A 27,477-nucleotide genomic window follows, 5' to 3' on the forward strand; every position below is an offset into this window, starting at 1 on the left:
TCACACTGGGCAACCTCTCTGGGTCTCGGTTTCCTCCTCAGTAAAATGGGATGGGATCAATACCAGCTTCAGAGAGTTGCGAGCAATCCAACAAGCTTCTAAAGGACTTAGCGCGAACGAAGCTAGGCACAAAGACGATGCAAAAGAAACGTGAGCTATTATTATCCATTGTTTTTGAATATTGTTATTATTGTATTTCATTTTTATATCCCCTTCTCCCCCAGGGGATGCTGTGAGTAGACAGGATGTTGGGGTGCGGTTCTTTTTGGAGACAAAGGGATGCAAGGTGACCTCGGGGGCCCCTCTGCCTGAGGATTCTTGGGTCACTCAGTGCTACCACAGCCGCCCTTCTTCCTAGCAGCAGCTGCGGTCTCTCACAAGTCGCTTTCCATCCTTGCACCCCAGGTTCCCTGGCTCCCTGCCTGTGGTCCCCACTGGCTGGATGCTGTTGCTATGGCAACGGTATTTTAAGAGCTTCTGCCCCCCTCTGAGGCGACAGGCATGGATGGAGATGGGCTGATCAAACACCCCATGCCTCCTTGGGCCCGTCTGATGGAAGGCGGGGGAGTGGAGCGAGGCTCGCCTGGCCCGGGATGGGGACGGGGGCAGCCAGGCCCAGCCCCCCGTGTTTCCCAGCAGCACCCCCACCTCGCCAAGTCTCACAGGGGAACACCAGAGCGGTTGGCCACGAATGCAAGTTCTGGCCAGCCCCCGGGGGTGGGGTCCCCTGGGAAGTTGCCCTCTGATTGGCTCTGCTCACAGTTATCAGGGAGGCAGGCCCTCGAGCACACTTGGGGAAATCTTGAGTGTTGGAAGATTCCGGAAGCCATCTTGGGCACTGAGTGTGTAAGTGTGTGTGCTGCTCCAGGCCAGCCTCTCTCCCCTTCCACAGCCTCACGGTGGAGGACATGTGCCCCCAGCCTCCTCGCTGAGCCAGGAGGCTCTGGGCTGGGCCACCAGGAGGCCGTCTTGGCCGGGTATCCAGAGGCAGAGGGTGGCAAGCTCAGCACGGTGACGCTCAGGGGAGGCGCTGGCAGGGGCTGCTCTCGGCGGCGTGGAAGGCGGGGCTGCCTCTGGACACGCAGGGAGGCTCCGCCCCACTGTCCCCACCACCTGCTGAATGAGGACGGTGCCCCTCCCCTCACTCGGCCCCGGCCACCCACAGAACCCCAGTGGCGCTGGGCACCAGAGGCCGTGCCCACAGAGAGCCGGGGCTGGGGGCGGTGAGGGACCCGGGAACCTCAGGGGGGCAGGAGCTTCTCTCTGGAGAACAAGGACAATATTCCACGGGGTTCCTCGAATCTGAGAATGACGGCCGTGCCCGCGGCAGGGGTCGGGTTTGGCAGAGTGCGGCAGCCACCTGCACCCGCTCACCCGTTTGCGCACACGACCCGGCCGCCGCCCCGGAGCCGACCTTGCCTGCGGCCCACAAGTGCCAACTCCAGCCTGGGGGACACGCACCCCGGCTCCCTCGGCCCTTGGGCGTGGCACCTCCGGAGCGTGTCCTCGTGTTCTGTGCTGTCTCCCGGTCCCCAGCAGGGCGGAGCTCCAGTTGCCCCCGCGGTAATTTGCTTGACAACATACTTACTGCGTCCCCAAAGTCACCTCCCTACCCCACCGCAGTGGATACCAGGATCTCCACCGAACACACTGACACCCGAACCCTGTCCCCGCGTCTGCTTCCGTGGAGCCCTAAGACAGGGGCCACTCCTGAATCTCCCCGCCCGCCTGCGGGCTCTGCGAGGGCACCTTGGGCCCAGAGGGACGCCGCGTGCTTTCCTGAGCCCCAGGGGTGTCCGGCCTGCCCGGGAGGGAGACCTCAGCAGGGCCTGTACCACCAGGGCTTCCCGCAGCCAGGCCCCAGGGCACCGGGCAACGGCCTGCTTACTGCGGCTCTGGCCACCCCCTCGCACTGCGTGCGTGAGCGTCGGGTCCTCCAGGAGTTTTCTGGAACCCGGAGCAGGTCTCTGGTCCTCACCCTCCCGGCACAGGCCAAATGTAAATCCCGTGCTCACAGTGGCATCTCAGTGGGACTGGCCCCGGCTCCCAGCTCCTGGGGGGCTGGCACGGTTGAAGGGGGCTCCCCGCTAGAGGGGTACATGGGGACCGGTCTAAGGCGAGTCCTCCAGAGATGTCTGTGAGTCTGTCCCCTCCGAGGAGAAGCTGCCCCCAGTGGGGCGAGGGGCCAGGCTCTGCCTGGGAGGCCGCTGCCAGGAGAAGAGGGTGACGAGAGAACGCTCAGGGCCAGGGTCGGGGAGCGCGTGGTGGCCTGGGCCTTCAGCGGCCTCTATAGCCTGGCCGGCTTCCCGGAAATGTCCGTTCTGCCCCGCTCTGGTGGCCCCAGGAGGCCAACAGGACTTTGGCAAACGGTTTGCCCCCAGAGAGTCCTGCAGGGGCAGGTCCCATGTCCCCTTGGAAGGGACTTCTCCATCCAGACCCTGGCCCCTGGCAGCTGCCCCTCTGGGCTCCGGGTGTGCCGAGCGGGCAGCAGGGGCCGCCGGGCATTGGCAGTGGCTCAGAGCCTTCTGCAGGAGGGTCTGGATGTCCTCGTGTCGGACCCGGGCCTCCTCCCACAGGTCCCGGCCCAGGCCCGGCCGGCTCAGGGAGGCCACCTGCAGCCCCATGGCCGCAAGCTTCTCAGCGGGGAACTCGGACGCCAGTCGCTGCAGGTAGCGGCAGAGGCGACGCTGGTCCCCAGGCCTGGCCCTTTGGCCCTTGCCCAGCCTGAGCTGGGTCATCAGGTCCTGACAGTCCACGTGGAACCAGGTCATCTGGGGGACAAGAAGAGAGGGAGGAGGGGGCTGAGGCTGGGAGTGGAATGGTGGGGGCTCCATGGGGACAAGGACGTGCGTCTTGGAGTGAAGAGAGGCTTCGATGAGTGAGCCCTGCCAGGCCGAGCTGGCAAGCGCCCAGGCACCGTCAGGGCCCGCTCAGCTTGGCCGCAGCTTTCTCCGCTGACCACGGTGACAGTGATTTCCTCTCTCCCCGGGGTACGCGCACCTGCCACCTGGAAACAGCCCCCAGCACCCTGAGCCTGTTCAGGCACCTTCTAATAGCCCTGTGGGCCAGTCAGGACTTGCCCCTCTCTGGGGCTCAGTTTCTGCTTCTGCGGAGTGGGCGTGGCACAGATGACCATGAAATGCCTTTTGAGAGCTGAAAATCTGGATCCGTGCATTGTGTTCACCCCTACGAGTGGTGCTCAGTCTGGCTAACGTTTACTGAGCGCTGACCATTTGCCAGGCTCTGTGTGTCTCGTGTCCAGTCATACCGAGCTGTGCTGGTGTGTCCATTTTGCAGAGGAGGAAACTAAGGCTCAGAGAAGTGAAATCACTCGCCCCAGGTCACACAGCAAGTCAGGGAGGCGCTGGGATTCTGCCTTGGATCTATCCTGCTTCCGGGCGAGTGTCCTCCAGGCACAAGGAGGAGAAGCTGGCCCAGACGGGGGAGTGTCACAGGGCAGTGACACAGTCGGCCATGCCAGGCCCTGGACCCCCTCACTCCAGCCGGGCCTCGGCCCCATTTTGTGATTCTGCCTGTCTCCCCTTCCCCCACAAAATGTCGCAGACGGCGAAGGGGCCAGCGCGTTCCCAGCAGCTCGTGAGAAACATAATCTTTCTCCCCATTAATTTAGAGCCCGACAGCAAGCTGTTAGGCGGTGGGGATTGGAGAGCCATTTTCTCCGAAGAGACCATCTTTCCCTGGATTAAGGGAACTTGTCTTTAGATAAATGGCTTCATATTCGCGGAAGCACACGGAGCTCATGGCAGGGAAAGGGCTCCATAAATCTCCGTTAGCGGCTCAGTCGTGTTATTATTATTTAGTAGCACACTGTCGCGCCCACGCTCCCCGCCCGGGGCTCGGCCCAGCCCCGTGCTGTCCTGCGTGTCTGTCTGTCTGTCTGTCTGGGACTCGGCCTTATAGGCCAGCCTGGACAGAGACTGACAGCAGCTCAGAAATCGCCCTGCCCAGCCCCTCGTGCAGACTGAAATTCAGAGCCACGCAGGAGTTGGCCGGGGAGGGACTCAAAGTCAGGGCCACCACCTCCCACCGTGTGATTTCTAGGCCCGGCACAGACGCCACCTGCTCTCGGGCCACCCCCGCCCTCCCCCATCTCTCCTCGTTCCCTCCACTCTCGAGGCCAGTCATCCACAGAGCTCTCTGGCCCCGCGTGCCCGCCCTGCAGATGGAGCCAGCTCAGAGCCCGCCCCTGCCTCGGGGAGCTCACCCCACAGGTGACATGCAGGGGACAAGCAAGTGACAAGCTCAGGATGATTTCAGATCTCTGTGAGCACCGAGAAGTGAGAAAGCAAGGCGGGGAGAGAGAACCGGGTGTGCAGCCAAGCCCTCGGGAAGGGTCTCCCTGAGGAGGGGACGTGGGAACCCAGATCCCAACAAGGGGAAGAGCCTTCCAGCCTGAGGGACCGGCTAGTGCAAAGGCCTCAGAGCTGGTGCAAGTTTGGTTAATCAAGGCAAGACCAGTAGGGCTGAAATTGGCCGAAAGGGAAGGAAAGAAGCTTCCAGATGCCTTAACAGTTGAGGCATTACTCTTCCTCTTCCTCTTCCTAATGATAATGATAATATTGGTGTTAACAATAATAACAGGCTGGGTGTAGTGGCTCACACCTGTAATCCCATCACTTTGGGAGGCCATGGTGGGAGGATTGCTTGAGGCCAGGAGTTTGAGACCAGCCTGGACAACATAGCAAGACCCCATCTCTATAAAAAAAATGTAAGAATTAGCTGGGGGGGGGCGCATGGTGATGGCACATGCCTTTAGTCCCAGCTCTGTGGGAGGCTGAGGCAGGAGGATCACTTGAGCCCAGAGTTAGAGGCTGCAGTGAGCTGTGACTGCACTCCAGTCCAGATAGAGTGAAACCCTGTCTCAAAATAATAGCAATGATAATTCCAAATTTGAGCAAAGCCCTGAACGAGGGGTTCCTTCCATTTAATCTAATTCTCTCACTACCTGGCAAGGCTGGCACTAGAGCCAGATGATCTGAGTGTGAACCTCAGCTCTGCCACTCTGCTAGCTGTCTGACCCTGCGCGAGGTATCTGACTTCTCTGTTTCCTTATGTGCAAATGGGCATCATCACAGCACCTGCCTTCTAGGATTGGTGTGACAATGAAACGACCTGTGAAATGACTAGAACAGGGCCTGGCGCACACTAAGACTTACGGAGCCATTAACTCTTATTATTATAGGAAGCACTGTGGTCTTGGCCACGCGGCCACATGGTCACGCAGGCCCACGAGGCCCCTGACTATACGTCTCAGATCCGCCTTTCTCTTGCTCCTGACTTCATAGAGCCGGGACTGGGGGATCCCTTGGCTGCCACTGCCGACTCTGCCTCCCTTGTCTGCTGCCCCAAGGAGACCGAGAGTGTGCGTCCTCCCAGGGCCCCAGGCGTGAGCTGACCGGAGTCCCTCCTGCTGCCCTCTGGGGCTTCCTGTGTTCTCTGTCGCCTGCTTGCCGGGCCGGCCTGACAGCTGGGGGGCTCGGGTCAGGCTCCACTCACGCTCTGTCCTTAGTGCTGAGTGTGAGGGGCAGCCATGTGGGCCCCCGTCCCAGCTGGGTCACCCTCTCCCAGGCTGCTCCCGTGTCCCCGTGGGCCTCAGTTTCCCCATTAGAAAAATGAGGGGTTTGGCTTCCTGGATCTGGAAAGTGTAGGGACTCTTATATCAAATGCTGCTTGACCACTGACCCTCTGGGCAACCTTGAGCAAGTCACTTCCCTCTCTGCACCTCAGCCTGCTCGTGCTGGTGCCCTTCCTCGTGGGGACGCGGTGAGAATGACGGCAGGTAAGGCACGGCGTGACCCCCGCAGGAGGGCCTGGCGCGGAGCACACGCTCGGTGACGTGGGCTGCCCTCCTGCCAACCCACCCATCACCTTCGTGTCATCCACCTGCTGGATGCAGGAGACTGTCGCCTTTGCCTCCCGCTTTGGAGAAGGACGTAGGGCACCTCGGCACGGGCACACCCGCGCTCAAATCCCAGCTCGCCCCCTTCCCGCTGCCCTTCGCATGAGTCGAGCACAGAGCCTCGTGCTGTGTCCAGGCCGCTCTCTGTCCCCACTCCACCTCCAGCCAAGGGGCAGCGGGGCCGTGCGGCCGGGCCACAGGGCTCACCTTCTTGCAGAAGCGGTGCAGGTGGAGCAGCGTCTCCAGGTCGGTGCGCTGCCGCTCGGCCGCCATGTAGAAGTGGGTCAGCCTGGCCTGGAAGGCCCGCTGGGTGGAGGCGAAGGCGGCCAGCTCCGGGCGCGCGGCTCCTCCTCCCTGCCCGGCCCCTGCAGCCGCAGCCCCCAGCTGGGCCGCCTGCTTGGACAGCTCCAGGCCTCGGCGGTACTGGGCCTGGGGGGAGGGGGGGCCGTCGCTGAGCTCCCACCTCGGCTGGGGCCTCCCTCAGAGCCCAGGAACCTCCCGCTGCCCTGCGGCTGAGACTTCCTGAGCCTCAGTTTCCTCATCTGCAAAGTGGGGACCCTCCTGGCACCTCCTCCCAGGGCTTAGCTCGTCATGAGGAAAGTCTCCCAGCCTTGGCCTTGGCAGTTCACTTTGCCCAGGCGGACTCTGCTTAGGCGTCACTTCCTTCTGGAAGATGCCCTGACCCCCAAGGTCCGGGTGAGAGGCCCCTGTTCTGAGCTCCCACAGGTCTCCCTCTCCGTGTCCCTGGCCTGGGAGTTTCCTGAGCCCCAGGGCCCCCACGTCCCCGCGCAGCTTCCCCGCCCTGCGCTCCGAGGCTGACTCAGTCAGTCCAGGAGGAGGCCCTGGAATCTGAAGTTTAAGAAATCGTCTGGGAATTCTGAATATTCTTTGGGCCTCGCTCTGGGAGGGCTTCCTGGAGGAGACAACGCCTCAGCGGAGCCCTTGTGGTCCACGCTGGTCTCCTCACTGATCTGGAAGTTTCCTTGCACTTCCCCACCTCCACATCTGTGCCCTGGCAGTGCCACCCCCCCAGTGCCCTCGCCATCTGCCCCAGTCCCAATCCTCGGGCTCCCAGAACGCACCGCAGCCCGGAGGAAGAAGTCCTCGAACTCCACGTGGGCTTTCTCCACCGCGTCCAGACTCCCGTCCTTGGGCGTCAGCGCCTGCAGGCACCGGCTTCCTTCCTGCTCCATCCAGTCGCCGACCTGGGGCACGGGAGGGAGGATCAGACACAGGCGCTGCTGGGGACTTCCCCTTCGCCAGCCCCCCAGCCCCCACCTCCTTGGAGGCCGAGGCCTCCTGTCCTTGGTCATTCGGGCCTGGACCACTGGCCTGGACCGAAACTTGGGGAGGGTGAGTGCAGGGTCACAGTCTTAAATATCCAAGGGAGAAAGGACCCCAGAGGGCGTGTGGCCTGGTCAGCGCGCTACACATAGTAGGCCCTCAGTGAACACTGTTGTCTGAATGAAGCCATGGCGTGGCAAACGTCAGCAACTCCAACCTCTCAGTGCCACCAGTCATGAAAGGCACGGCCTTGAGGACCGCTGGAGCCCGGGAGTTGGAGCCTGCAGGGAGCTGTGATGACGCCACTGCACTCCAGCCTGGGTGACAGAGCAAGACTCTGTCTCAACAAAAAAAAAGCGGGTGACGAGCTCCCTGTCAGGGCGTGGGGGTGTGCAAACAGTCTGGAGAAAAAGCTACAGGCAGGACAGGAAGGTTGGCGGGTCACTGCGAACTCATTGTGCCACTTCCCCTTTCTGGGCTCTCAGTGGCAAGAGGGAGTGGACGTGAAGATGCAGGGGACAGGGGGTGTCAAGTGGCTGAGTCCCACAAGCGAATGTCCTCCTCTTATTCTGGGGTGTCTTAAAGAGCACATATTAACTCGCTTTATGCACACAGAGCCCAGCGTAGCAGGTACTAATATTATGGCCCATTCAACAAATGAGGAAACTGAGGCACTGCATGGTTAACTTGCCTCGCCCCACACCTCCAGTGAATGCTGGAGCCGGGACTGCAGCCCGGCCGTGCACTGTGTTCCAGGGCCTCAGGCTCAAAGGGACACGTCAACAGTCAGACAACGCGGTGCCCTGCACGAGTTCCGGAATCAGATCCCAGGGATGCAATCCTGGGCAGGCGACATAACATCTCCCAGCCTCGGTTTTCTCATCTGTGCAGGGGGTGAAATCCTAACACCTTCCCCACAACGCTGGTAACACATGAAGTTGGAGAGTAATGATGTTCTTAAAGACTATGGCCCACGGCTTGGCACACAGTTGGTGCTCAATAAGTGCAGCTCGATAAGCGTAGCTCACCCATTGAGTACTTACCGAGTGCCATGCCATGTGCTGTGCCCCAAGGATGCCTGCCTGGCCCTCCAAGCACTGCCAGGCTAGTGTCCTTCCCCCTGGCCAGGGCTGGGCCTGGAGCAGTCGGGCAGCCATGCAGAGCCCCACGGCCCAGGCCTCCCCCTCACCTGGTGGATGGCGGCCTCCAGGTGGCCCAGACGGACGCGGAGCTCCAGCCTCCCCAGGAGGTCGTTGGATGCAGTGACCAGGACATGAAGCTGCTCATCCACGAGGCTGTACAGCGCGGTGGCTTCAGCCAGATGGCTCCTGGGAGGAGTAGGAGGCTGAGAAAAGGCCCGTGGTGCCCTCCTCACCCCCCTGTGCCCCTGCCCAGCAGTGGCCGCCCCCTAGCTCTGTGGCCCCCGCCTGGGTTTCCAGCTTCTGACTTGCTGTGTGACCTTGGGCAGGTCCCTACACATCTCTGGGCCTCAGCCTTGGCCTTCTGTGGGACTGGGAGGACCAGAGGACACAGCAGGAAGTGAAATGACCCTCCCCCTTTCCTAGGAGGATGGGAAGCCAGCTGGACAGATCTGGGTTCGAATCCCAGCCCTGCTGCCTTCCAGTATGAGACTTGGTGCGAATTTCTCAACCTTTCTGTGTCTCTGTTTTTTCATCTATAACGTGGGGATGATAACAGAACCCACCTCACAGACAGGTTGCAAGGATTAAATGATATAACACCGCAGCTCTCAACCCTGGCTTCACATTGGAACCTGACCGGCGAACTTTTAAAAATCTCAACGCCCTTACCAAGTGGCAAGTTGGTAAAAAAAAAAAAAATCTCAATGCCCAGGCCCTACCCCAGGCCAACTAAGCCAGACTCTCTGAGCAGAGGCAGACATCGGACACTGGAGCTTTCTAAAGCGCCTCTCTTGCCTGCGAAACAGCCAACACAGCGCCCGGCACACACTTCGTCAGCACTTTCTCCTCCCAGTGCAGCGATGGGGAGTAGCTGCCACACCCCTCCACCCCGCGCCTCCATTTTGCAGATGGGAAAACTGAGGTCCGGGGAGAGGAAATGACTCTCTCGGATGGCAGTTTGAGTTGGAACCCAGCCAGGGTTGTTTCTGCATGTAATTTTTTTAAATGGCCAGAGCCGCAAGACACACAGGAAGGGGTGTGGGTGGGATTTCCAGGCCTGGCCATACTAGAGTGAAGGGAGGATCTCACATTCCACCCCCTCCTCTGCCCTGGAGGAAAATGAAACGGAGGACGGAGACAAGCTTGCTTTCCTGGAGGGCGCCCCGCTCTGCCCGGGCCTCCCCAGCTGGCTGCAGCTCCCCACAGGTCGCCACCCTTCCCGGAAGGGGTGAGGGCCCAGGTTGCGTAAATGGGATAGAAAATGCCAGCCCACTTGGGGGCGGGCAGCGAAGGGAGCGGGACTGGCGGGCTGCGGGCCGTGCGCGGAACAAACACAGGCAGCGGCTCTTGTGGGCCCACAGTGCCCCCTGGTGGAGCTGGAGGGAACTAAGGTGGACCATTGGGGCCTGGGCTGGGCAGGTGAGGCGGGGGCGGCTGGGAAAGACAGTGCCAGCCCCACTGGGCACTGCAAGGGGAAAGGGGATGACCCCACATCCCCTGCTGTCAGTGCTCCCACCGTGTAAACCATCCCTGAGTCTAGCGATGTAGCTCAGGGAGGCATGTTCAAGGTTCTGGGGCCAGACAGCCTGGGTTCAAGTCCAGGCCCCAGCACACTCCAGCTGTGTGACCCTGGGCTAGTCACTTGCCCTCTCCCTGTGCCTCAAGGTCTGCCACTGTAAAATGAGGATAACACCAGGATCTACTTCGGGAGTGGGAGTTAAGCGAGTTAATATTTGCAAAGCCCCTAGAGCGATGCTGTATACATACTAAGTGCTATTTAGGTGTTGCTTCGTTAAACAAATTGTTCTTAAAAGCTTATGCAAACTTTGCACTTGGCTCCTGAATATAAGTAGCTGTGTTCTAATGGAGAGAAAACATTTTCAATTACTGACCAATTTAATGATTGATTTCCCCCACCCCCTAAATTTAAGAAGTTGGTACTTTCCAGGAATGTCCATTTTACTTACTCTATGCAATGTCCATTACTTACTCTATGTCCATTACTTACTCTATGTCCATTATTTACTTCTCCCAGCAAGACTGAGAGCCCACTGTGGAAGGCAGGGCCATGGGGGTAGAATGCTCAGATGGTCTGGCTTCAAGTCCCAAACTGACCATTGCCAGATGTCATTTCACTTCACTGAGCCTCAGGTACCCAGCAGCCAGTGAGCGCGATGTGGTTCTCACTTGGCTCTTGCCAGAATAAATAAGACAGGCATGGTGGCTGATGCCTATAATCCTAGCACTCTGGGAGGCCAAGGCAGGCAGATCGCTCAAGGTCAGGAGTTCGAAACCAGCCTGAGCAAGAGCGAGACCCTGTCTCTACTAAAAAAAAATAGAAAGAAATGAATTGGGCAGCTAAAAATATATAGAAAAAATTAGCCGGGCATGGTGGCGCATGCCTGTAGTCCCAGCTACTCAGGAGGCTGAGGCAGGAGGATTGCTTGAGCCCAGGAGTTTGAGGTTGCTGTGACCTAGGCTGATGCCACGGCACTCACTCTAGCCTGGGCAACAGAGTGAGACTCTGTCTCAAAAAATAAAATAAAATAAAACAAGACAGGCCTTGAAGCAGCTCACCCAGCGTGTGGGTCAGAGAAAGCACTTGGTCCATGAGGGTGACCAGAAATGGGCAGGGCTGCAGAGGGCTGGAGCTGAAGGAGGGGCAGCAGGGAAGAGATGAGGAACTTGCCAAGGCCAAAAGGGGGTGCCCACGAGCAGGCCTCAGTCTAGGATGCAGGTCCAGCAAATGCCACCATGTGTCCCCCTTGCTGGGGCGGCCCCAGCCCCAAGCTCCCAGGCCAGAGAACAGGATGGGAGTCGGACAGGAAAAGCCTGGATGTCCGTACCTGACATCAGGGTTGAAGTCCAGCCTGCTGGCCTCGCGCCGCAGCCTGGCCAGGGTGGCTCCACCTTCCCGCTGGAGGCTTAGTAGGCCGGGGTCCCGCAGCACAGCCTCCATCAGCTCCTTGGACTTGCTTAGGCACCTGGTGGCCTCCTGCCAGCGTAGAGAGGTGCCCTGAGGCCCCATGCCCACTCTCCCTCTGCAACCTTCTAGGGCTCCCCACACCCAGATCACGCTTCACATCCCCAGTTAGGCATTCAAGGTCCTCCAGAAAGTCTGTCCTTTCTGTCTCTACCACAGCTCCTCGAGCCACTCCCTTTCTCATCACCATGGCAACCTCACTGGTCCCGGCTCCATCATCTCTTGCTGGGACACCCAGCCCAGCCTCTTCACTCATCTCCTTGCTGCCCTCTGGCTCCCCCTACAGTCTGCTCTCCACATGGCAGCTGAACGGATGTCAAGCTGCAAACCTGATCATTCCCCCCCAACCCCCACCCACCCCCGCTGCAGAGAGTGCAGTGGCTTCTCTGCCCACTTAGAACCGAAATCCAACCCCAATCCTCCTTGATCTGACTCCTGCTGGATCTAGATGACCCTCCAGTGCTTCTCTCCTTCTCCTTCCATCCCGCTCATTCTGCTCCACCTTGACCTTGCTATTCCCAAACGCCCCAAGCATAATCCCACCTCAGGGCCTTTGCACATATTGCCCTCTGCCTGGAGCACAGATGCCCTCAAAGTCATGCTCCTTCTCAAACTTCAGGCCTCAACTTAAATGTCATCTTTTCAGAGAGGCCTCCTTCCTTTCTCATTGTTCTCAATCTTACTTCCATGGCATTTGGCACGATTTGTAACTACGTATCCATTTCTTTGTTTGCTTTTTAAATGACTGTATCTGCCACTGCACCATGAGCCCCACGAGGGCAGGGACAAGTCAGTTTGCCCCAGGCTGGGTCTGCAGTGCAGGACACACCGTAGCTGTCTCCAAAATACTAGTCAAGGCCGGACGCGGTGGCTCACGCCTGTAATCCTAGCACTCTGGGAGGCCGAGGAGGGCTGATTGCTCGAGGTCAGGAGTTTGAAACCAGCCTGAGCAAGAGCGAGACCCCTGTCTCTACTATAAATAGAAAGAAATTAATTGGCCAACTAATATATATAGAAAAAATTTAGCCGGGCACGGTGGTGCATGCCTGTGGTCCCAGCTACTCAGGAGACTGAGGCAGGAGAATCGCTTTGAGCCCAGGAGTTTGAGGTTGCTGTGAGCGAGGCTGACGCCATGGCACTCACTCTAGCCTGGGCAACAAAGTGAGACTCTGTCTAAAAAAAAAAAAATACTAGTCAAATGAATGAATGAAAAACAGGGATGATGACACACACCCCTGGCTGTCCCCCTGACCACATTCTTGGACCACGGAGTCTGGGGTGTGGTGTGGCTTCCCCGCCCCGGGCTCCAAGCTCACCTGCACCCCCTCAGGGGGGCCAGCCTTCTCCAACTCCTCGATGGACGCCCGTAGCAGGGAGGAGGCTTGACGGAGGTCAGCGAGGAAAGGGTCCAACTTCTGTAGGACAGAGGCCAGAGAGGGTGTCAGCCTGGGCCAGTGCCTCCCACCACCCAGGAGGACACTGGGTAGGCATAAGGCGGTGGTTCTCAAACTTCAGCTGCATCCGAATCAGCTGGTTAAAACACAGACTTCTAGGTCCTACTGCTGAGTTTCAGATTCAGTTCCTCCGGGGCGGGGCATAAGAACGTGCATGTCTTACAAATTCCCGGGTGTTGCTGTTGCTGCTGGCCCGGGGCACCACACTTTGGGAACCACTGGTGTTGGGAATGAGAGAGGGAGAAGAAAGAAGGCAGGCCTGAGCTACCCCCAAAGCTGATGGGGACACAGTAGGGGGAAGGGAAGGAAGGGAAGGGGCAGGCTGGGCTTGGTGGACATCCTCTGCTGGGTCCCACTTCAGCCCAACCCCATCACTTACAAGCTGTGAGACCTTAGGCAAGTTACTTAATTTCTCTGTGCCTCTGCTTCCTCCTATCACAGTAGTTCCTGCGTTATAGGGTTATGCGAGGATTAAACAGATTAATTTGTACAAGGTACTTAGAAAACAGCCCGGCATGTATAATACTGTTAGTCACCATCATTATCAGTTTCATATTCTGGGTCTATAGGTAAGATTTCACTTAAAGGCAAATGAAAAAATATACAGGAAATACAGGGAAAAATACAGGAAAAATATATGCAGCAATCCCACTACTGGGTATCTACCCAAAGAAGTCATCATATCAAAAGATACCTGCACTTAGATGTTTTTTGTAGCACAATTCACAGTGTCAAAGATATGGAACAGACTTAAGTGTCCACCAATGAGCAGGCAGTCGTTGGACACTCATGCTGATGAGTGGAATAAGAAAATGTGTCGTATACACACATGCATCATGGAGTGCTACTCAGCCACCAGAGAGAACGAAATGATGCCTTTGCAGCAACCTGGCTGGAACTGGAGGCCGCTGGCCTCAGTGAAGCATCTCGGGAACAGGAGACCAAATACCTCGTTCTCACTTCTAAGTGGGAGCTAAGCCACGGGTGAGCATGGCCACACGCGTGGAATAATAGACACTGGAGACTCCAAAGAGGGGAGGGGGGGCAAGGGGGGAAAATGACCTCTTGGGTACAATGCACACTGTCCTCGTGAGGGGTACACTTAAAGTCCAGACTTCACTACTATACAGTATATCTGTGTAACAAAGCAGCACTTGCAGCCCCTAAATATATTGAAATGATCTTTTTAAAATAAAGTTAACATCCAGTTCAGAAGCCACTGGACTCATGGGAGGCCTCTGGAGAGGGAAACCAGGAGGCTGGGGGACAAGCAGGAAGGGAGACTTTTCAGGATATACCCTTTTGTGAGATTTGAATCCATTGCCTATTCAAATGCACAATTTGAAAAAGATCACATAGGCAAAAAGCAAATAAGCCCCCCCACCCCCGTTAGACTGTTAGTATGGACCTGGGGTTCTTCACAAGGGGTGACTTTGCCCCTGGAGACATTTGGCACTGTCGGGAGACATTTCTGCTTGTCGCCATTGGCGGGGTGCTGTCATAGAGTGGACAGAGGCCAGGGATGTGCTAATCACCCTACAAAGCACGAGACGGCTCCACCAAAAAGGAATTACCAGCCCCAAATGTGAGCAGGTTGAGGCTGAGCGACCCTGGCCTGGAGAGGACCCTGGGCCGGCCTTTGTGGGCGCTGGCTTCAGTGTGGGTTAAGCCGACAATCTTCTGTGTGCTGCTGTGCAGCCCAACCCTGCCCTGTGTGTCCCCGTGTGTTAAACTGGGGACATAAAATGTCCCCTCTCCAGGTTGCGGTGAGGAGGGACTGCAAGCACGCAGGAGAGGAGCCCAGCACTGGCAGTGTCCTTCTTTCCTGCCTCTTACCCGGGGAGCACATCCGCCCCTCCCACCTGTCCCCGAGCTCCCGTGCCGGGCGGGTTCACAGAGCAGGTGCCTGTACATTTACTTTCAGGGAACATGGACATAGTTCTTAGCATGTCCCAGATACTCTTCTAAGCTCTTCACCCTCATTAATTCAATTTAATCCTTACAAAAAGCCCACGAAGAGGTGCTATTAATATTATCCCCCCGCCCAACCTGCTGATAAGAAAGCCAAAGCTCAGAGAAGGTAAGTAACTTACACAAGGTCACGCCACAGAGCTGGGATAGGAACCCACACAGTCTGGCCTCAGAGCCTGAGCTCGTAATCATTCCACTCTACCTTCAGTGCATTAATAAACATTTGTTGAATGTTTGTTTTTGAACCTGGCGGGTCGATGGGTCCACGGGGCAGGATAGGGAAGGGCGGAGGGAAGGCGTGAGGGTTGGGGTCGCAGGCTGTGACGGCAGACACCTGGAAGAATTGCACCCACTCGCTGTGGCAGTAGGGGAAGGGGCCTTCCAGGGCCGCGGGGAGCTGGTCGGGCTCCACGTAGTGGCCGAGGGCCTTCAATGAGGTCAGCACCTCCACCTGCAGACAAAAGAAGTAAATCAGGAGGACCAGGGACTCAGCGTGGGGACAGAGTTTGAGAGGGTCCCTCTGAGACCCCTGCCCTAGCCCCATTCCACCCCCATGGGCAAGGCTGACCCTGGCTTTAAGAGTTGCTTTGTGAGCAACCCGCTTCTATGGAAGCTCCAACAAATCAAAATTCAGAACCAGACCCTGGTTAAGGAATGGCATATAAACAGCACTCACACTGCCACTCTCCCAGCCTATGCCCAAGGCAGACATCATTAATCAATCACAGCACGTGTCCCCCCTGAGCTTGGCTGTTTCCCAGCATAGCTCTCCAGGCAATCACACACACTGATTGAAGCTGGCCCCTGTGATGAAACGTCTTTGTCCTCCTTGCACTGTTCTCTGGTGATCCACCAAGGGCTGTCTCCTTCTTGGAGCTGATGAGAAAAGTCACCAAATCCTAATAGTGTCCTCTAAGACATGGAAGAGGAACTAGGTGACTGCTTCTCCCAGGTAGTGAAGTTTAAGGTTAACTCTGGGAATAGCTCCAGATACCCAGGCTTGAGATTGAGTGGACTCCATGGTTTTACGGACCCATCTGTTGTCCGTGCTATGGGCCAGCAGCGCCAGCAGCACCTAGGAACGTGTTAGAAATGCAAAATCCAGGCCCAGAACACTTGATCAGAACCTGCACTTTGATGAGCTCCCCACAAGATTCATGGGCACATGAAAGTTTGAAAAGCACATCTCTAGCTCACAATGCACCTCTTTAACTAACCAGGAGGGAGAGGGAGAGCTTTTAGCTCACTTCCCGGGGCCAGGCAGAGGGCTGAGCGCCCACGCTCATTATCGTGGTATATGGCACCAATTAAAGGCAGCCGCGGGGCTCTTTCCTGCAAAGTCGCAAGTCAACTCTGCATCTATATTAATTAGGGAGAGAAATACAGGAAGAGCAGGTCCAGGCCACAGTATGGAAAAGGCACAGGGGCTGCCAGTCAGGCGACTCCAGCTCTGTGTCTAGCTTGCTGTGGGGCCTTATGCCTCAGTTTCCCCATCCGAAAAGAAAGGGGGAAGGGGCTGACTGGATGAAGCTTTTCAACTAGGTTCCGTGCCACATGCAACACTCAATCACAGGGCAGCACCCACCAGCAGTTGCTAGGATTGCCAGGGAGAAATCATCCTGAGACTGATCGGACGACGCCTGCCACGGAGCAGGGCTGCAGAGTTGCCGCGCCCGGTCTCATATTTATTGCCTTGCACGAGATTATTCCAAAGCCTCTTCTAGCTCATGAATGCTGCAATTCTTCATCCCCTTCGCCCAGGCTCAGCTCAAGCCCAAAGCTCCCCTCCTGCACCGCGGACCTGCCTCCCCTCACCTGGATGCCGGGCAGAGCCTGCAGCTGCGGCGCCGCCTCCTTCTGCCCCAGGAGGAGGACAGCTCCCACGGAGGCCGGGACCCGCGCCTGCCAGAGAGAACCACTTCAGGGTTGCCGGCCACACCTTCACCGCGCCTGCCCACCCCTGTATTGCCTCCTCCTTCCCCTCTAAGGTGCAGGCAAATGGGCCGCAGGACAGGGTGGGGTGCCATCCCCCCAAGACTAGGAGCTTAGTGTGATGTGTTCAGATGGCGAATCAGCAGCAGGCTCAAGCTGTGTTGCAAATCTTTCTAGATGCCCCGCCCCTCTCAGCCTCAGTTTCCCCATCTCCAAAGCCAGGAGATTGGGCCATGAGGTTAAGCATATACCAAAGCAGCATTTACTCTGCTGCCCGCAGTGGCTGGTTGGGAATCTCTTCCCTCCTCCACTCGCAGTTCAAGAGGGTTCTGTGATCTGAGTCTAAGGCTGTCAGTGTGCCGCATTCCCCTGGCCACAGGGATCGGGTGATGGATGGACACCTGGACCAGGAGGGACCAATGCGACACAAAGAAACTTTGGCTGGGACCTCAGGGGGAAATTATCTCTCACTCTTTCCTACAGGATTTAATGAGAGACCATGCGAAGTTGGAGCTGCTGGGAGCCACGCTGCCACCCAGGGGAGGTGGGGGTGGCTCTCTGAGAGTGGGAGAACGGAGCCAGAAATGGAGAGACAGGAGGTCGGTCCTGGTGACAGTATTTGAGCCCTGGATCAAGCCTTACTTGAAGCTGGATTAGCTCCAGGACTGTCGAGTTACATGAACCAAGGAGCATCCTTTTCCTTTAAGCCCGTTTGGGCTGGGGTTTCTGTTAGTTGTCATAAAAGTCCCTGCCTGGGAGCCCTGGTTCCAACCCTGAGGCTCCAGGGCTCTGTGCCTGTCAGGAGGCCCCGGTGGCTCCTGAGACTCTCCAGGCTGAGGCGCTCCACCTCATACTCACCTGGGTGGCCTGCAGGGCACTGACCAGACCGGGCTGTGGGGGCTGCTTCCTGGCATCGATCACCACCGCCAGCCCCTTGGCGTTACCTTCAGGCCTGTGGGTGGCAACAGAATTGGCAGTCCAGCTGGATGGCCTGGGCTCCCCAGAGGGGGAGGACCCCGTGGAAGGCGACGGAAACTGGCCGCGAGAAGCCCTGATTTATTGGTGGATGCTTCATCCTGCAAGACCGAGTCCCAGTGCCGCCTCCGGGAAGCCCTCCTGACTCTTCTCCAGGCAGAGCCATTGCCCGACCTCGGGTGCTTCTGCAGTGCCTCCCACAGCCCTGCTCCCGCCCTAATGCTCCCCACTGCAGCCCCCACCCCGCTGCAGTGGGGGAGTCACCCGGCGCCCACCCACTACCTTTGTATGGGCAGAGCCTCATTTTGTTCAAGAATCCAGCCCCCTCCGGACAGCCACAGCCCCCAGGGACTGGTTTTCGCTTGGTTGAGGCCAGTAGCGATTCCATCCCCCTGGCTGATGATTGGCTTAGATGGGGGGGGGGGGGTCATGTGTCATATTTCAAGCCGAGGGGAAGTTGGGGGGCTTCTCAGAAAGATATTTGCTCTTTTAAAAAGTTCTTACAAACAGAAATAAGGCAGAGACACGGAACAATACATTTTCTTATCAGATAAAACATTCTGCATCAGAATGTCAGTTACTCGCAGCCCCAAACCCTCCCTGGTTCAGCCACCGCGGACGCGGCTGGCAGCGGGCCACTGTCTAGTGACCACCTTAGGGTCCCCAGAGCTGACCTCATTGTCAGGGTTTGTTAAAATACCGATTCCTCAGCCACACCCCAGCACCCCATCCTCCCAGACGGCTGGCCAGCAGGGCAGGGTGGGGCCAGGGGGCCGCTGTGGTTCCAGCACCCTTGGCCAATACGCTCACCAGGCAGGTTTGGAAAATGACCCCCAACTGCCTTCGAGCCTTACAACCACCCAGCTCATAGACGCAACCAGAGGGGGCCCAGCGTAGGGGTGGAGCTATGGCACTGCCATTAGTATCTGGTGGCCTGGGCAAGTTATTTCATCTCCCTAAGTCGGTTTACTAATAATAGCACTAGCCCTGTGGGGCCGTGGTGAGGACTGATGAGGTCACTAATGTAGGCACTCAGTGACTGCACAGAGTAAGGGAGAGGTATTAATAAGTATTGGCTATTCTTACTATCCTAGAAGGGGAAGCTGAGGCACAGAGTGGCAGTCGGTAAGAGGAGGCTCTGGGAGGTGACACCAGGTCTCTGACTTTATGTCCTCACCTGGCCCTGGCTCTGGCTGCGCTGGAGCAGTGATTTGTTTCCAGACCTCTCTCTGCCACAGCCTGGAGACCCCTGAAGGCCAGGCCCGGCGTGAGGAGCCTGTGGCCCCAGCGCCACAGGGCACGAAGCGGGGCCCAGAGCTGGGGTCCAGCCAATGCTCGCCCAGAGCAAGGTGGAAACACAGCCCAGCACTCAAGAACCTAGTGTGCTCCCAACACCCAGCTTTTTAAAAAAAAAAAGAAAAAAAAAAAAAAGAACCTAGTGTGCGCTGCACTCCACAGTTTACATCGCACCCTCCCCTTCGTCCCCACCACTTGGGACCCCCCTTGGTGTTCAGAGCCCACCTGGTCACCCCCTGTTTTCAGGTGAGCCTCAGAGAGGGGCAGCTACTGCCCCAAGGCCACATAACAAGTTTGCAGGATTCCAGGGCTCTGTCTGCCATGCCGGTCACTTCCCGGCACAGAAAAGGGAGCCCCAAATCCCCCTCAGGGCAGAAAAGCCACTCCACCTGGGACAAAGGCAAGAAAAATCTCAGTGGCCAGCAGGTGGCAGTGAAGGCTCCTGTGGGTTGGGGCTCCTGAAGAAGGTTCCAAAGGCTTCCATCCATCCCTTCCTCCTGCCCCCAGCGGCAGACCTCTAAGTTGGGATGGGACCTGTTAGCCAGTCCCCAGTGACACCACCGCTGAGACTGCCCTGGCTGGGGGCTGGGTCCCAGAGGAAAAGACGGCACCTCTTCCCCAGCCAGTCCAACGTGGGACGTCTGCGTGCTGGGGGGGGGGGGGGTCAGAAATCAGCCGGGTCCTCATCACCCACTCACACTCATTCTTCCACTCTCTCACTCGCTCATTCGCCCTTTCCTTTTGTTACTGAACAAATATTTATAATTCAGATGACAGCTCAATTATCACCTCCTCAGGGAAGCCTGCCCTGATTTCCCAGTTGAAATTAGCCGCCCTCCAACCCTTCTCATGCTCCAACAGTGGTTCTCAAAGTCTGGTCCTGGGCCCAGCGGCACCACCAGGAAACTTGTTAGAAATGCGGATTTCCAGTGATGTGTTTTAACAGCGCACCAGGTGAGCCTGGAGCACGCTCAAGTTTGAGAACCGCCGATCTGCAACATCCCGCTGTGTTCTTCGCCCTCCTGCAAGCTGCTTGCCCGGGCTTTGTTTCTTGTGTACCACCCATCTCTCCCACCAGGGAGCTAGCCTGTCCTACCTCCCCCAGCTGTGGCTCAGGACAGGCTCTGTGAACAGACGACTGGATGGAAGGGCGACAGGGCCTGGTCCAGGGTGCTGGGCCCAAGGGGTTGAGGTGGGAGTCGAGTGGTCAGGGTGACCCAGACCCTTACCTGGGAATGGTGCACAGGTAGGACAGCAGCTTGGTGACCTCCGGGGCTGTGCACCACGGCGCCTCCCAGGCTGCTTCTGCAGTGGACAGCAGAAGCAGGGGCCGCCCGGCCCTGTCCCGCCCGCCTGGAGGAGAGAGGGCACCTGCACGGTGAGCACTTTGGTGGGGACCTCCAGGAACCTCCTCCATGGCCTTCAGACGCTTGCCCATAATGGCTCCTTTGCCTGGAATGCCCTTCCTCTCTCCTTCTGCTTCTGTGAACTCGGCACTCTTACCCACCCCTCGAGACCCAGCTCACAGGTCACACCCTGAGAAGCCCTCCCCGAGTCTCTTCTCTGCGCTGAGCTGGCCTCCCCTGCTCCGGACCCCTCTGTGTAGGGCGCCCTGGGAGGAGAAGCTCATGGAACGAGCTCTGGGATCCCACAGACGGGGGCTCAAGTCCCCGCTCTATGCTGTCCCACTGTGTGTCCTTGGGCAAGTCAGTGCATCTCTGAGCCTCAGTTTCCTCATCTGTTAAATGGGGGGAAATATAATGAGCTTATTAGGTTATTTGGAGGATTAAGTCAGATAGTTCCTGAGAAGCACATGACACAGTGGGAGCTCAGTGCGTGGTGGCTGCTACCATGTCCTCATCTCTGTTCTCGTGGTGCGAGTGCAGCCCTGTGGCCACCAGCTCAGTATTTATTTATTCCTGCAGACTTGCAGGCGTGGGTTCTCGGGCTCTCGCCAGGAATCTGGGCTTTGTGCCTCGCTCTCCCCACAGGGGTCATGAGGGGAGGAGAAGGACAGCAGGGAGATGAGGCCCAGGCCTTGGCAACCCCGCCTGTCCTGCAGCCTGGCCGTGCGGCCCTGTGGATGTAGGGGTGGCCACCTAGAAATCGCTTTCATGGAATCCAACGCCTTCATTGGAAAGATGAGGAAACTGAGGCCCAGGGAGGCTTGGTCTGGACCCCAGGCCTCCAGTGCCTTCCCTGCCTCCCCTCCACCCACCAGCATCTGAGGATGCTCTGGGCCCCTCCAGCTCCCTCCCCTCCCCCTCCCCTCTCCCCTCTGATCCCCAGAACCTGGCAGGCATGCTATCCTGGAGTGGAAGACCTTGACACTCGGAGCCCCGAGCCTGGGCTCGGGCCCTGGGGGCTCCTCGTCCGGGGTGGGGCCCCTTTCTGGGGGGCCTGCAGAAGTTTCTGGAAAGCCAGTCTTTTCCCCAGTCAGTGGGGCTGAGTCAGCGGCTGGGCCAGAGGATGTTTGGGTCTGAGTTGTTCCAGCTGTGGGGAAGCGACAACAGAGAAAAGGATGTTGAGCAGAAGATGGATTTTCTGCGTGCAGAATGTTTCCGCTTCCACTCTATGGCTAAGCAGAACAGCTCACAGCCACCGCCCTCCGCTGAGCTCCCTGCTCCTGGCGTCTCTGGGAATCCTCAGAGCAACCCTGTGAAGCAGGTGAGACCCCCACTGCACAGACAGTGGGGCCTGGACTCAGACAGGTGAAGCGCTCGGCCAAGGTCACACGTGAACTCAGGCAGCTGTAGCACAGCACAGAGCCTTGCTCAACCCCAGACCTGTGAGACCTCGAGCCCCTTGACATGCGACACTGTAGTTTGAAATTGAGCCAGCCCAGGTGAGCCCCTGTCCCTTAACCAGAACCACCTGTAACCTGGTCTCACCCAGACAGCGATCCCCCTGCACGGCCAGCAGGTGCAGCCTACCTTTCCCCGGGCACCTGGCTCGGGCGGGTGGAGGAGAGTAGAGCGAGCACAGGGCTTTCCAAGGCCCGCCGTGCTGCAGGGAGGCTTTCTCTGGGGACACAGGGGACTTCCTCTGCCCTTTTAAGAATGAGAATTTGAGCCCAGGAGTGGGGGACCTGGAGGAGGAGGTGTTTCCACTAGGGCAGGTCGTGGGCTTGGGAAGTCTCCCGTTTCCCTGCTTGGTCTTCTCCCCCATCTTTGTCTCGGGGACAGGAGCCGCAGGCGAAGCTGGGGACAGGCTGGGAGAGGAAGCTTGTCTTGGCGCAGGCCCGAGCTGGACCACATTCTCTGACTTTCCCAGAGGCCCCCGTGTCTCGGTGGCAGCTGGCCCTTCTGAGACATCTGCCCCAAGGCCAGAGGCACAGTCCGGCGGCTCCTCAAGGACGTTGGCATAGGGGCCTTCGGGTGCTGCCTCATGGCTGACGTTCCTCCTCAAGCCCCAAGTGCGGGGCTCCTCCTCGGAGCTTGCTGGCTTCACGCAAGCCCACGTTTCCAAGGATGGTCCTTCACTGGCCTCTGGCAGAGGCAGCGTCTTTGGAGAGAAAGGAACTTCCCTAGTTCCAGATATCTCCTCTAGTGCCCCAGAAGTGTACCCGCTGGAAGTCTCCACCTCCCTCCTGGGGCTCTCACCCCTTCTCTCTTGGGAAAAGTCCAGAAGAGCCACATAGTCTCCCTCCAAGTCCTGGCTGACCACATTGTCCGTCCCGAAGGTCACCTCCCCAGGCCTGGCTTGCTCTACCTTGATGAGGCCTGGATACTTGTTCCCATAGGTCCTGCCCTTACCCTCGGCCACACTCTGGGCAAGAAATGCCTGGTTGTCCGGGCACCTGGCCTGGTGCAGCTCTTGAGGGCTGCTCGAATCCAATGCCTCTAATTGAAGGGCCCCCCAGGCTGGGGAAGGGACATTCCCTGCTCGGGGCCTGTCATCCACAAACTCTGGGCTGGTTATCTTGGTCCAAGGGAGAGAGGCAATCCCATTTTCCGAAGCTACCAGGCAGTTGCACAGGGGACTTCCCTCAAAGTCGTCGTTGATGGCCTCCAGCCACTCTTGGGTGAAAAGTATAGAGTAGGAGGATTCGGGAACAGGCTTCTTGTCCACCGTGCAGAGGTCCAAGGAGAGGCACTTGATCATGATGCAGACAGACTGCTCCTCCTGGGGCTCGACTTGGAGGTAGAAGTCACCTTGGCGCAATAACAGGGGGTTGAGGGGGGCCAGGTGGACCACAACCTCACCCCGCAGACAGAGCGGCCAGCCCTCGTGCAGGAAGAGGCAGTGAGAGTAGGGGGCCTGTGGAGAGAAGGGGGTGGCATCAGAGAATCTGGCCCCGCAAGACTCCATCCTTGGATCTGCTTCCTCTCCGCTCCCAGATGGAATCTTGAGCAGGTCAGGGACGAGGTTGAGGCAGTAGTTGAGAGGCCCTCACTCTCAGGGTGGTGCAAAGGTCGCCTCTCTTGCCTCACCCTAGTCCCGGCCCTGACCTTGAAAATACTGGCTGGCCTGCCGGCCTAAGGGAGAAAGCTCAGAGCATCAGGCGCAGTTGGCAAGCACCCCCAACCCCACAGGAAGAGCTCTTGCTCCCTCCTCCCCACCTATCCAAAATGTCCCCCGCCCCAGCTCAGGGCTTGGCCCTCTATTTTAAAGCCAAGGAGACATGAGTTTGGACAAAGGTCTACACCTGTACAAAGTAACTTGTGCAAGTTACTTAACGCTTTGAGCCTCAATTTTCCTATCTGTAAATACGAACAATACATGTCAGTATTACTGGATTGGTATGAGGATTAAGTGAGATTGTACAGCTGCTCCTCAGTTTACAATGGGGTTATATTACATCCAGATAAACCTATCCTAGGTTGAAAATATCGTAAGTGAAATGCATTTAATACACCTAACCTATAGAACAACGTAGCTTACTTAGCCTAGCCTAGCTTAAATGTGCTGAGAGCACTTATATTAGCCTAAAGTTGGGCAAAATCATCTAACATAAAACATAAACCTATTTTATGGGTAAAATGTTGAATACCTCATGCAATTTACTGACTACTGTACTGAAAGTGAAAAACAGAATGGTTGTATGGGTACTTGATGTACAGTTTCTACTGAATGTGTATTGCTTTCACACTATCATAAAGTCAAAAGGTCATGATGTGACCCATTGTCATTTGGGGACACATACATAGAGAACCCAACACAATGCTTAGCATGTAATAGGTAGATGCTCGATAAATATTAATTCTCTCTCCCTTTGGCAACACTTAACCCTTTGAAAAATTGTGGGGGTTTTCAATTTAAAAAAAAAAAAAGTAATTTACTGCTTTTATACCGTTCTGTAATTTTTAAGTAGAGGGGCTAAGGGTGAAGTAGAAACAATATTGAATGAGAAGTCAGGAAATTTAACCCTGACATTTATTTACTAGATGACCTTTCACTTTTTCCTGACCCAAAAGTCATGCTGGGCCTGAATGTTTACTATTTATTTGTTTATTATTTATTTATTCCCCATTAGTGGGTAACAGCATGGCAGGTGAGCAAAAGTTTTAAAAATTAAAAAGTGAGGGAGAGAGAAGATGCTAGCAATTCCTGCACAGGTGGACACAGCAAGTCATTCTAGAACAGGCTTTAACCCCAGCGAGGTCTCAGCTGAGCCTCTCCACTCAGCTGCACGGGACCGGAGCCCAACAGTGACACCATGTGGCAGCAACAGAAACAGCAGCTCCACTGGGCTGACAATCGGTCTTTGTCTACCCAGCTTTCGGAAAGGAGTCTGAGTCCTGTGGGCTGAATAAATCCCAGACAATCTTACATATTAATAATTTGGATGTGTGAGTGGGAGGCCTCCAGGGAGTTATGCTGAACTTCCCACTAAATAAACAAGTGGTTCCTGGAATTATTAATCAAGGAAATGGTAAGATCTGCCCGTATTTGTACCCCACACCGATAAACCCATTCATAACAGTTATATTGGAGATTGTGCTGCCTCGGGAGGGCTTCCTATCTAGAAGCCTTCGGGAGCCTGTGAGTTCTTCCACCGCCTCCGCGCAGACCACTGTGGTTTGCAACATGCTTTACCCCTCACCTTCTCACCGGAGGAGAAAAAAACAGCCCCACCATTTCCTTGCAAACAGCAAAGCACCCTAGAGACGACAGCTGTGATAATCTCGTCTGACTCACAGCAACTCAGGGGTGCAGGCAGCTCGGGTGCGATTACTCGGGCTTTCCAGATGAGGAAGCTGGTGCTCAGAAAGGTGAAATATTTGGCCCGTAGACACACAGCTGGTAAGCGGCAAAAGCAGGACTTGCACCTAGGCCTTCACACTTGAAGTCTGCTGTGCCTGTTCCCTAGCCCCGCTCGATGTCATCGGAAGGCGGCTGCCTGTAGGTGACGGTGGCTAGAGCTGCAGACTTTGTGGCTGCCACCTTCTCCTTTCAGAGGGATAAACAAGGAAATGGGATCCTAGTAGCCAACGGCTATTGGGCACTTACTGTGTGCCAGATTGTGCTAAGCCACGTGTCACTTCTGTGCACTAGATGACATGTTATCAACTTTCCCACTCGACACATAAGGAACGGGAAACTCAAAGAGGTGCCATGGATCTCCCAAGTTCATAGTGAGGAGGCTGGACCTGAGCCTGAGGCACCTGGCCCCAGCGGCCATACTGTTAATGCCACGTCACTCTCCCCTGCTCTGAGGGGACGCACATTTGCCTATAATTACAATTAAATTAATTTCACCTTTAAAAAAACATAAGGATGTGGAAAGGCTATGAGCTTGTCACTGGGAGAAGTGAGGAAGGGGGCAGAGCAAATGTGGTTTTAATGGCCAAATAACGGAAGTGGGCGGTCGTGTGACTTGTCAGGGAGAAGAACTGAGGACCAGGGAGGATCTCCATGAAATAACGCCAACCCGGCTGGGTGGAAGTTGGGTGCGGACATTCGCACGAGAAGCTCACTTCTTCTACGGTACCAGTTCCCGTGTATCGAGCTGCTTCCGTGAGCCAGGCACTGCGCTCACCAAGTTACATGGATGATCTCACTTTCCTTCCGTTCCAACCACCTCCAATTCTGGTTCCTAAACTTGAACTCATAGCTGCCACCTTCTATTTCTTTCTACCACTGAAATGACACACACAGTCCCCACCCTTGCTTTGTGCCCTTGATGAGCTATGTCCCTGACAGGCATGTCCTGAGGGACTCAGGAAGGGCTGGTGGGGCCTAAGAACCTCTTTGTGTGTGTTGAGGCTGGCGTGGCGGGGAGTGGGCACTAAAGAACAACGGAGCACGGAACAGCCAGCAAACCTGTGAAAGGTATGGGCAAGCTCCTCTAGGGTGTGTCTCCGCAGGCTTCTCCCATCCTTTTCTTAAAGCTGTTCCACCCTCTGACCAGAGAGGTAGATACATGACTCAAGCCTGGCCAATCCTGGCACCCCATTCCTCTGGCCACAGTGATTGGTCCAGGAACAGACATATGACCCAAGTCTGGCCAATCAGGATTCTTCCCTGAGATTTTTTTTTCTATCTGCAGCTCATGGGGAAGAGTTCATTTTCCTCTCCAGGGCAGGAGATAATCCTAGAGCTTTCCTGGGCTCCAGCCTTGGGGGATCACTTAGCCTGCAAGAATGATGCTGACAAGCAGAGACAACAGACAGACAGTCTCCGAGGGCTTTGATCAGTGGATCAACTTGGGTCTGAGGCCTGATCCCCCTGCCCTAGTCTGAGTGAGGATTTTGTCATTTGCAGCCAGTGAGTCCTGCCTAAAGCAGTTTCTCTCCACTTTGCTAAAGGAGAGGCTTCCTGGAGGTCTGAGTTTGAAGGGGATCACCGGGGGGAAAGCAAGAGTCCCGATGCCTCAGGGGCCTCCAGGGAAGCTCTGGGACATTCTCTGCTATGGCCACTGAAGCTGCCCCACTTGAGCCAAGGCAACATGGTGACACCAATGGTGCCAGCCCCAAGGCAGCCTCCCAGGGCCAGGGTGCCCCCCAAAATGCCGCTATTCAGGCCTTCCTCCCTGCCAGTGAAAGTGCAAATGTAATTGACTCCTAATGTCACAGGGGAAAGGCTAAGTGACCCTCTGCTCCATTTGGGGGTGCTCATGTCTCCCTCTGGGCAAACAATGACATTTGAAAAACCACCCAGACCCCAGCTGTTCCTGGGAGACAAGACACACACCGGCCCACTTCCTTCCCTGCTTGCCTCCAGCCCTGTGACTTCTGGGAGAGCTTGTCCCCTGGCCCCATGTCCCTCCCGACTTACACAGGCTGCTTCACGCACTTGCTCACACAGGCGCTTGGCAGGGGTCAGGAAATCCAGGAGGAAGCTCAGCCCGTCCCCCTGGAAGTCAGAGTCCAGGAGACGGAACACCTGACCCAGGACAGTGGGCGCCGTGGCCTCAAAAGGAGGATAGAGGCCCGCCAGGGCGTGCTGGATGGCCGTGTCCAGGGACAGGGGGTCCTGCGGGGGACAGAAGGAGAGGATGAAAAGTAACAGGAGCCACAATAGCGGGGTTAGTGCCTACTTCCTGTGACTGCCCAGGCCCCATGTGACGAAGGCCTC

The 27,477-nt window shown here is 56.8% G+C and overlaps 2 protein-coding genes across 3 annotated transcripts in view; one reads left to right on the forward strand and one right to left on the reverse strand.

Annotated features, from left to right (window-relative positions):
* Positions 1 to 1,978: 1,978 nt before the first annotated feature.
* On the reverse strand, positions 1,979 to 27,463 carry KIAA1755 (KIAA1755 ortholog). The gene is made up of 14 exons (XM_075993411.1): positions 27,440 to 27,463; positions 27,178 to 27,375; positions 21,891 to 23,217; positions 21,250 to 21,450; positions 20,187 to 20,310; positions 17,545 to 17,638; positions 16,570 to 16,656; positions 15,089 to 15,205; positions 12,646 to 12,744; positions 11,193 to 11,341; positions 8,394 to 8,532; positions 7,003 to 7,125; positions 6,128 to 6,349; positions 1,979 to 2,771 (listed from the first exon to the last, which is right to left on the reverse strand). Exons 1-14 carry the CDS (start codon positions 27,461 to 27,463, stop codon positions 2,112 to 2,114), a joined length of 3,564 nt encoding a protein of 1,187 aa, XP_075849526.1. The 3' UTR covers positions 1,979 to 2,111.
* BPI (bactericidal permeability increasing protein) overlaps positions 2,102 to 27,477 on the forward strand; it is a 98,467-nt gene continuing 73,091 nt past the window's right edge. For both annotated transcript variants that reach the window (XM_012755318.2, XM_076011115.1), the window contains exon 1: positions 2,102 to 2,105. The gene's annotated coding sequence lies outside the window, so the exon portion shown is untranslated. The remainder of the gene's footprint in view (positions 2,106 to 27,477) is intronic.

The sequence above is a fragment of the Microcebus murinus genome, chromosome 16 (genome assembly GCF_040939455.1).
Source record: "Microcebus murinus isolate Inina chromosome 16, M.murinus_Inina_mat1.0, whole genome shotgun sequence".
Lineage (NCBI taxonomy): Eukaryota > Metazoa > Chordata > Mammalia > Primates > Cheirogaleidae > Microcebus > Microcebus murinus.